This window comes from Mustela erminea, chromosome 5, assembly GCF_009829155.1.
Source record: "Mustela erminea isolate mMusErm1 chromosome 5, mMusErm1.Pri, whole genome shotgun sequence".
NCBI lineage: Eukaryota > Metazoa > Chordata > Mammalia > Carnivora > Mustelidae > Mustela > Mustela erminea.
In genome coordinates, this window is record NC_045618.1 from 65,189,998 (window position 1) to 65,200,780 (window position 10,783).

The window sequence follows — 10,783 nt, forward strand, 5'->3', positions numbered from 1 at the left end:
ACACCCAACGTGGGGCTCGAACCCATGATCTCCACATCAAGAGTCACGTGCTCTTCCAGCTGAGCCAGGCAGGCACCCCAAAAAAGAACTTTATAAAACATAGTGAAGGAAAACAGCCTATACAAAGGCAGAAACCAATGGTATAGGACAGGGGATAACTTCCTGGAACACTGAAAAAATTTAATTAAATTAAATTTTAAAAAGATGGGATAACTAGTGGAAGGAAGGAAGAATGAGGGAGATCTAGCAGACAGAAGTATTGACTTTCCTCAGTTTCCTCTGAAAATGGAGACAAGATAAAATGGTAGAGGTAAATAATTTTATCAGATGGAACTTGCAGAATGAGTGGTTAGAAGTGAGGGATTCCTATAAGATATACTATATTTTCTTTGTGAAGCAGGAGATGAAGTAATCTGCCTGGCAATAAGGAAGGAAGTGATGGTATAGAGGTTTAAGGAGGTTGTTGCAGGTCTGAAATTGCTGTTGTGAGGAACTGGAAAGTATTTGATTGGGAAATATAGGAGTTCTAGGCAGTGCTGATGGTCAAACACAGAATGGAAATAACGAATCTGCAGTAATATCTACATGTGCAATTTTGTGATTTTCCTCCTACAATGGTCAGGAATTAGCATGTTAATTTTGATAGCCGGATAGATCCAGGGTTGGAGAGTTGCGTGGCAGATGCTGCAGATACAAGGATAAAAGTGATAAGGTTATTGGCAATATAACTGTCAATGTTCAGTAGTTTAGGGAAGGATTTTAAGCCAGGAAGCAGCCAGATTAGGATAATAACGAGAAATGAAAGGCTAGAGTTGTTAATAAAATCAAGTAATGGTTGTAGGGGAGATGAAAGTGAAAAAATAAAATATAAGAGGATGGGATATCTGAGTTTAAGATTTTAGAGAATGAGGGCGCCTGGGTGGCTCAGTGGGTTAAGCCGCTGCCTTCGGCTCAGGTCATGATCTCGGGGTCCTGGGATCGAGTCCCGCATCGGGCTCTCTGCTCGGCAGGGAGCCTGCTTCCCTCTCTCTCTCTCTGCCTGCCTCTCCATCTACTTGTGATTTCTCTCTGTCAAATAAATAAATAAAATCTTTAAAAAAAAAAATTTTAGAGAATGAATAGTTCCCAATGACTACAAGATCCAGAATGTGGTCATTAATATGGATAGCTGAAATATAATGGAGTAAAAAATCACTAGCAGTAAAATCAAGAATGTAAGAATGGAAAAATGGCTATATCCAAAAGATAGTGAAATCACTTGGGATGATGGGCTGGAGTTGGGGTAGAGGAGTAAAGTTAACCTAAAATGCAGAGAGTATAATGAGGAAGTCTGTACATAATAACATCAAATAGAGATAGAGGGTATTATGAAATGGAATGACAAGAGCCTCAAAAGAAAAGTGATTTTTACATGAGGATAGGAATTAGAGTAGCGGCCTAGAAATGCCAGTGGTAGCTCTGAAATTAGAAAATGAATAGTCTCATGAACTTTTCAAGTTGTATTTTTTTTTTAAAGATTTTTATTTATTTATTTGACAGATAACAAGTAAGCAGAGAGGCAGGGAGAGAGAGGAGGAAGCAGGCTCCCTGCTGAGCAGAGAGCCCAATGTGGGACTCAATCAGGGCCTGAGCCAAAGGCAGAGGCTTTAACTCACAGAACCACCCAGGCACCCCAACAAGTTGCATTTTTGGGGAGAAGAACCAGCCAGGTTTCTGTTAGGGTAAGGTGATGAGAGAAATCTGTAAAGTGAGGATGCAGGAGAGTTATTTAGAGAGGGAGTTCTACAGGGCAAAGTGAAAGGGATGGGTGGGAGGAGTAGGAGGATGGGTGAAGGCAGAGGAACCAAAGAACAGACCAATGGGGATAAGAGTACATTAAAGGGTAAATCACTGGGAGGGACTACATTATGGGTTTTGGCCAAGCATAACAAGAATAAGAAGCATGGTGGGATTAGTTAGGTGTCAAGGATTCAAATGGAATTCTGAAGTTTATTTATTTATTTATTTAACAAATAGTTACTTGAATGCTTGAACAAATAGTTACTTGAATGCTTGAATGAACTATGAACAGTAACAAATTTTGAAGGTATGTGAGGAAACAAAATAAAGTCCCTACCCTCTCAGAGATTACATTCTAGTGGAAGAAATGGACATTGAAACAGTAAATAATTTCACAAAGTGAAAACCATTGTTAAAACAAATCAAGTAAGGTGTATTTAGTAAGTAAGTATTCATGAGAAAAAATAAAGTAGGATAAGGGTACAAACAGTGATGGACAGATGAAACTACTATTTTTGGCATTAGCCAGAAAATAAACTTTGAGGAGTTAACTCCTCCCTCCCTATGTTTTATTATGTATTTATTCCTCCCTATGTATTTATTCCAGACGTTTCCAAACGTACAGAAAACTTTAAAGAATTTTATAGTGAACACTGCAGTATCTATTTATATTCTATTACTGATATCTCACTGAACTTGCATGAACAAAGGCTGGAATAATGTAAAGGAGTAAACCATATGGGGAAAGAGTGTTTGAGGACAAGGAAAGAAAGTGTAAAGACCCTCAAGTCTGAAAGAGTTTGGTATATTCAAGAAACAGCCAAAAGGTAGAGGTGATTGGATCAAAGTAAATAAGGGAGGTATGTGTTAGGAGGTGAGGTCACAGAAGTAGGTAAATCATGTAGGTCCTGTTTGCTCTGTAAGGACTCCAGATTTTATCTTGGGTGTGATGGAAAGCATCAAGAGTGTGTTGATTAGAACTGGATGATTTCATTCATATGGCAGAATAGGATGCAGATGGGCAAGAGCGGAAAAAGAACAGTTAAAAAGCTACTGCAATAGTCCAGGCTAACAGTATTTGTGAAAGTTAACTGTCTGTATTCTGAGTAGGCTCAGGATATATTTTAAAGGTGGAGTTGACAGAATTTACTGTTGAACGGAATATGGTATGAGAAGAAAAGAGGGGAGGCAAAGCTGACTTCTATCTTTGGAGCCAGGGCATGCTGAGTTAGCTGGAGGTGTGAGAGGTTTGGTGACAACAGCAGACTGCAGTTCTAAAAAGGTTGGTAAGGAATCTGACAACTCTAAAGAAATCCCAGTTCTCACACTGGAAGAGGAACAACCCAAGACAAATGGCGATATGTGAGGGAGGGAAGATTCAGCCTGTATGGAAAACGTCAGGATTCTACAAAGTCTCATATTAGAAGAGAATTTCTTGGGATGATACAAAAGACTCTAGCTTCTCTGGGAAGAGAAAGTTAGACTGGACTGATCTCACTTCCAAGATAAATAAATTCATTAATGGCAAGTGCATGCATATAGGTATCTGTGTCCCTTATGTGAACACATAGTTTGTTTCCTTTATCAAATTTTGTGCCAAGGTTTGGTTACCTTACACCTGAAATTTATGTTATCTCCTTGCTGATATGCTTCCAACATCTCTTCATTTAGAATTTTTTACATTGCTGCCCACTTACTTGTCTAAATCTGTGCTAGACAAATAGCCTGTGATGAATAATCAGTTTTTAAAATCTCAACCTGTCATGGACTGATATATTTGTGGAAGACAATACAAATAAATTACCTGAAAAAGTGGAATTAAAAAATATTACAAAGTGCAAGCCTAGTTGTTTAATTATTAGACCAATTGACATAAAATTACTCTATCAGATTGCTATGAAAGTTTCTAAGAGCAGAGCACCTGGGTGGCTCAGTCAGTTAAGTGTTTGACTCCTAATTTGGGCTCAGGTCATGATCTCATGGTCATGAGATCCAGCCCCAAGTTGGGCTCCTCTCTGAGTCTGCTAGGGAGATTCTCTCCTTCTGCCCTTCCCCACCCATTCTCTTTATCGCTCTAAAATAAGTAAATAAATATTTAACAAAAAAAAAAAAAGAAGAAGAAGAAGGAAGGAAGGACAGAATGAGAGATTCTAAGAGCTTAATTTTAATTTCTGTACTGTTTTGTCCCAAATTGGTAACCACACATTCTGATTAGCAGTGGCATAAACCACTCAACATCTCAAAAGTCCCATTATCTATTAAACCAAATATAAATTTCTCACCATTGTCTTCTAAACCCTCCCAGGTAGCTCAGAATTACCTGCCTCTAATAGGCAAGCCTTTACCCTCCCCATCACATAAGCTACTATTTTTAACCCATTGCGTTTTGGCTTCTGTTTATCCAGTGCATTCTGAATATATCTCATAACTGAAATACTTATTGTCTTTAAAAAATCTTCCAAGGACAAACTTACCTATCTTTATGCCTTCGACATTTGTATTTTCTTAAAAATTTTTTTAGTACAGATTAATATTATTTCTGTTGTTTTCTTTGTTGGACCATAAATTTCTTCAGAATAAAGTCAGACTTGTACCACTAATTAAAACATGTATAGAATATAACCACATGAGTATAAAACATGTTATATAAGTAATTACTTGTCTAAGAGCATACGTGCATGGGAAGATAAAGTAGTGATTTCTGTGTAAATATGGTCTTTAACTACAGGAATTTGCATTCATCCCTTTTCTCCCATGCCTTGCTTTCTTTTCTTATTAGGCCTATCTTCATTAACTCTGGACCCTAAAACAGCTCACCCAAATCTGATGCTCTCCAAAAACCGAACTAGTGTGTGGCATGGTGACATTAAGCAGGTAATGCCCGATGATCCAGAAAGGTTTGACTCAAGTGTGGCTGTGCTGGGCTCAAAAGGCTTCACATCTGGAAAGTGGTACTGGGAAGTAGAAGTAGCAAAGAAGACAAAATGGACAGTTGGAGTCGTCAGAGAATCCATCATTCGGAAGGGCAGCTGTCCCCTGACTCCTGAGCAAGGATTCTGGCTTTTAAGACTAAGGAACCAAACTGATCTAAAGGCTCTGGATTTGCCATCTTGCAGTCTGAAACTGACTAACAACCTCAACAAGGTCGGCATATATCTGGATTATGAAGGAGGGCAGGTGTCCTTCTACAACGCTAAAACCATGACCCACATTTACACCTTCACTAACAATTTCACGGAGAAACTTTATCCCTACTTCTGCCCTTGCCTTAATGATGGTGGAGAGAATAAAGAACCCTTGCATATCTTACATCCACAGTAATTAGTCATACTATTGTGTATTCAGAGTGTTATTAAAGAGATATTAAAATAGTTTACCAGTCTCACTGTTTCTCTTTCCAGTTTATGGGAAACTCTAGAATAATGAAGAAAGGATTCACAAAACTAAATTCTATTCTCAGTGTCTTAAATGGATTTCACTGGAGCTTTTCAAGATGTTCTTCCACTTCTCTGGGGTCTTCTGTGACACAGGAGCCACTCTTCATGAGAATGATCATCATGCTATTGTTACTGGAGCAAACTGCAACTTCAGTTTGTGATGCCTGGAAAGCCTTTCCAAAAGTGCCCTGAAATTCTATTATGCTGCCACTATTCTTAGCACTAGACTCTTAATAGGTAAATTTTTAGATGTGTACTCTTATTCCTATTTATTTTTTATTTTTAAGAGATTTTATTTATTCATTTTGAGAGAAACAGAGAGCACGAGAGGGGGGCAGGAGCAGAAGGAGAGGGAAGAGCAGACTCCCTGCTGAGCAGGGAGCCCAATGAGGGGCTCGATCCCATTACTCTAGGATCATGACCTGAGCTGAAGGCAGAAGCTTAATCAACTGAGCCACCTAGGCACCCCCCCATTTATCTTTTAATATAAATTTTGCAATAGCTATCTTTTCTAGAACTTGTTGCAGAGATTTATAGAAAAAATAGGAAATCATCTGGGCTAGTTTATAATTTTGTCTTGAATTCTCTCAAGAGTCCAGCAAATCTGACTCTCTTTTTCTTGCTTTGTCTATGGAGGTACTTGTTCTTCTGTACTCAAATATATTTAAGTATTTCAGTCTGCTTTTGACTATGTCTTTTCCATCATTCCTGCCTATAATTTAAATATAAGTATTTTTTATCTTGTCCTCTCCAGTACACTCATCTTCTAGCATGTTCCTTCTGTCTACAGTTCTTAGCATCATTTAGCTCAGCAGTACCCTTGATGAACTATCCCTTCTTTTCCTTCAAAGTCCCATCTAACTGGGCTTCATTCTCTATATCTGATAGGGTTTTTGTCGGTGGGGGGTAGGGGTACCTAGGACCTACAGTACTGGCCCTTTAAAATTACAATTAGCATTCACCAACACTCTTTGGCAGGGTAAAAACCCCCTTATTTATCTTTCATAATGGGAAGGATACACACATACCACAGGTAATATTCTGTGGCATTTGTACCGCTGGCATTTACAATACACACATATTCATAGCCGCTGAGTTGAGCAAACAGCATGACATGACTATGGCTACTTTTAAAGAAAACTACTTAAATAAATAAAAAAAATTCATGGCACCTGGCTGTTTCAGTCAGTAGAGCATGCAAGTCTTATCTCGAGGCTGTGAGTTCCAGCCCCACATTGGACATGGGGCCTACTTAAATAAATAAATAAATAAATACATAAATCATGTATCTTTTTTTCAAAAGATTTTATTTATTCATTTGAAAGAGAGTGAGAGCACATGTATAAGCGGGGCAAAGGGGAGGCAAAGGGAGAGGCAGGTTTCCAACTGAGCAGGGAGCCCAATGAGAGTTTCGATCCCAAGACCCCAGGATCATGACCTGAGCCAGTCACTTAACTGAATGAGCCATCCAGGTGCCCCAAATTGTATATCTTTAAATAAATAAATAAATAAATTCATTTTGATCAGAATGTAATAAGGACTTGTTTTGTGCCTGAAACCTTGCTAGATGTTTTGAAAGATGTGAAAGAAACATAAAAAGAAAAAAAGGTTCATTTGGAGAGACTTAAATTCAGATGCTTGGATATTTAATCAATATCTAAAGCCTGTCTTTGGGGATAGAGAAGTACTACAGAGTTTAGAGAAAGGAGAGGTTAATATTCACCAGAACAGGAAGATAAAATTCTAAAGAAAAGTTGTTATTAAGTTGGAGATAGCGAAAGATGAATAGGAATGAATAAAAAGTTCTAATCTGAATTGGTAAATATATTTCTTAAAAATGAATGTTTTTTGTGGTTGATGGTTGGATAGCTGCATAAATATACTAGAAATTAGTAAACCATATACTTATAACAGGCAGATTTTTATGGGATGTAAATTATACCACAATAAATTTTTCAAAAAAGGGAAAAATAAATATTTTTTTCTGAATCACCAGGGGAACCAGGACAGACCACAGGTGTATACATATTTTCCACTATCTGAGGTATCTACCTTAATATTTTCTCTAACATACTATCTTAACTTTTCAGCATTTGTCTTATCATAGATAACACAAATTTATTTTCGTGCAGTTTTCCCCGATAATTGGTTATTCTATACAGAATAATTTGAGCAATCCTTCTATATAGAATTCAGATTACAATTAAAGGCAGGAATCCTTCTAATGAGTATGAATCATTAAAAACACCAATATGAGACTTTACTGCTAGAAATAGACTCTGAATGGTATTCACTAAGAATTATTATTAGAGCTATCTTATATATTGTTCTATCCAAGGCTATAGGAGATGAGTCTGCTAGTAACAAAAAAGTAGAAGGTAAAGTCACTGTGTTAGGATTCAGAGATGAGAACCTTAAAAGGAGAATGACTGCACTTTTCTGTGACAAATTGACCTTTAGAATAGCAGTGGCAATATCATTGCACAGTTGTATAACATAGTTGAGATATAGGAGAAAAAAAGAGAAATGTTGGATTACCAAGTACTTCCTAGGAAAGAGATGCTCTGGACAAATTTATTATTCAGATGAGTAAAAGTGATTTATTCAAGGCCAGAGATATGTTTAACTACTTTACAAAAAACCCTCAAAAGTTTACCTAATTGATTATTCTTAAGAATTAAATTGTAAAATATACACAAGGGAGTATATATATATATATATATATATATATATATATATAAAATGTGTGTGTGAGTGTATATATATATATGCAATTTAGAGAATGATACAAAAAACAAATACTCATTAATTGACCATCTAGTTTTGCATATAGAATAATATCAAAACCTTTTAAGGCCCCCAGTGCCCCTCTCTAGGCCCCGAAGTAATCATTATTCTATATTTTATACCTGTTTTTTCCTTTCTAAAAATAATTCATAGGTATATTTTCCCAACAACCATACTGATTTGTTTTTTCATATATATGTATCCTTAAAAAGAAAGTTTCATTATGCCTGGATTTTTTTAATTAAAAAAATATTTATCTAAGTAATCTCTACACCCAATATGGGCTCAAACTCACCACCCTGAGTTCGAGTCACATACTCTTCCAACTGATCCAGCCAGGAACCCCCCTTATGTCTGTTGTTTGAAGTTTAAATGAATAGAATCATGTTCTATGTCTTCCTTAGCTTTTTTGAAATTCAAAATTATGTTGTATTTCATTCTATGAAGCTACAACAGTTCAAATATCCAAACTACTATTGATAAGTAAGTAGTTGTTTCTAGTTTTGTTTTTGGTTGTTGCTGTTGCTTTAGCAACAATTTTGCCATAAACATTATTGTACAAGATGTACTAGTAAAGGAGAGCAAGAGTTTCTCTAGGTATATATCTAATAAATGCTGGCCAGTAGGGTATGCACATTTTTAAGTAAGTAATGCTAAATTATTGGTCAAAGTGACTATGCCAATTTACATTCCTAAAGTTCCCATTAATCTATGTTTTTAGCAATTCAATTATTACCAGTTAAGTGAGTACATGATGGTATCTCATAGTTTCAGTTTGCATTTCCCTAATTACCCCTATGGCTGAGCATCTTTTTTTAAGTTTATTGGCCACTTAAATTTCTTCTTCTATGAAATTTCTATTCAGATGTTTGCCCATATTATCTATTGCATTGTCTGTCTCTTACTGAATCATAGGGTTACTTACGTGCTCTACATACCAATCTTTTGTTGGTTATTCATAGTGCAAATACTTTCTACTGGTTAATACTTTTGTCTTTTAAAATGTTATTCTCTACCCAGAGGCCTGAGAGGTATTCTTCCCTGTTTTATTCCTGTGTTTTAAAGTTTTGCCTTTCATATTTAAGGGCTTAATAGTTCAGTCAAGTAGAAAGTATACATTAGCATGTGCCTAACAACATAATTTCAATATATATAAAGCAAAAATTAACAATAAATCAATTTATCCACAAAGGAGATTTTAATATGCTTCTTTCAGTAACTGACAGTAAAACCTGACAATATGAATAACAAACTTGATCATATAAACATGCAGAATCCTGCATCCAACACTCAGAATATCCAACAGCTGCAGAATATTCTTTGCAAACACACAGAGAACACTGACTATATACTTCAATCATAAGGGAAATTTCAACACATTTTAAAAGATTATAACCATATAGACCATATTCTTCGACCTTACTGCATTTAAAATAGAAATCATTAACAAGTTAACTACATAATCTCATGTTTGGAAATTTTTTTTAAAAGATTTTATTTATTTATTTGACAGAGAGAGATCACAAGTAGGCAGAGAGAGAGAGAGGAAGGGAAGGAGGCTCCCTGCTGAGCAGAGAGCCCCATGTGGGTCTGGATCCCAAGACTCTGGATCATGACCTGAGCCGAAGGCAGAGGCTTTAAGCCCTTGAGCCACCCAGACGCCCCTGGAAATTTTTAAGCAAACAGAATTTCAAGAAAATTTATAGCCTTATATGCACATATTAGAAAACAGAATGAAAATCACTCATCTCTTTCAAGAAATTAATAAAACAGCAATTTAAAATCAAGAAACTTACAAGAACAAAAATTAATGATATAGAAAATACATTAGAGTATCAACAAAGCCAGAAATTTATTCTTTGAAAAGACTGATAAAACTGACAAAGCTGTGGTGAGACCAAGAAATAAAATGGCACAAATGACTAATAACAGAAATGAAAAAGGAACCATTGTTACAGAGCCTGCAGATATTTAAAAAGATAATAAAATGTTTTATCACCTTTATATCAATATTTTTGAAATTTTATTTTAATGGACCCAACACCAGAAAAATATAGATTATCAAAACTGATGGGGGGGGTAGGTGATGGGTGGTGGAAACGAAAAGCAAAGTATAATTTTGGAAAAAAACAAAACAAAACAGAAATTTCAACACTGGTGCAATTTGACTGTATTAAAGAATTATTATTATTATTTTTTTTAAAGATTTTATTTATTTATTTGACAGAGATAGATCACAAGTAGATGGAGAGGCAGGCAGAGAGAGAGAGAGAGAGAGAGAGAGAGAGAGAGAGGGAAGCAGGCTCCCTGCTGAGCAGAGAGCCCGATGTGGGACTCGATCCCACGACCCTGAGATCATGACCCGAGCCGAAAGCAGCGGCTTAACCCACTGAGCCACCCAGGCGCCCCAAAGAATTATTATTTTTAAGTGTGATGATGGTATTGTGGTTTTGTCTTTCTAAAAGTCGTTATCTTTTACAGATTCTAATTGAAACATTTATAAATGATAAAATGAGTTTGACTTCAAAATAATACCTGATGCCACAGAACCTGTGGCTATGCCTGTAACAACAGCACAATAACTTTAACACTGAAGGTTTAACACTCACAAGCATGACTGACCCTTCTCCGCCACCTCGGGGGTGAAAGCTGAGCCGCTTCTTCACAATCCCACGCGCCGGTCGCCAGTAGTGACCAGACGCCTCTTCCTTTAGCTTCGGGCTTTTCCCGCCCATTACTCTGAGAACCAATCATCGAGGTTCGCTTCGCACCTCAGACCA

The 10,783-nt window shown here is 36.6% G+C and overlaps 1 protein-coding gene and 1 long non-coding RNA gene across 7 annotated transcripts in view; one reads left to right on the plus strand and one right to left on the minus strand.

Moving 5' to 3' along the window:
* TRIM69 (tripartite motif containing 69) overlaps positions 1–5,153 on the plus strand; it is a 54,877-nt gene extending 49,724 nt beyond the window's left edge. For all 6 annotated transcript variants that reach the window (XM_032343567.1, XM_032343564.1, XM_032343563.1 and 3 more), the window contains one exon: positions 4,559–5,153. In XM_032343567.1, coding sequence (XP_032199458.1) covers positions 4,559–5,100 — 542 coding nt within the window. In that variant the 3' untranslated portion in view covers positions 5,101–5,153. The remainder of the gene's footprint in view (positions 1–4,558) is intronic.
* LOC116591010 overlaps positions 1–10,783 on the minus strand; it is a 77,968-nt gene that overhangs the window by 18,498 nt on the left and 48,687 nt on the right. Inside the window, exon 3 of the long non-coding RNA XR_004285803.1 lies at positions 10,613–10,742. This is a non-coding gene — a long non-coding RNA (uncharacterized LOC116591010). The remainder of the gene's footprint in view (positions 1–10,612; positions 10,743–10,783) is intronic.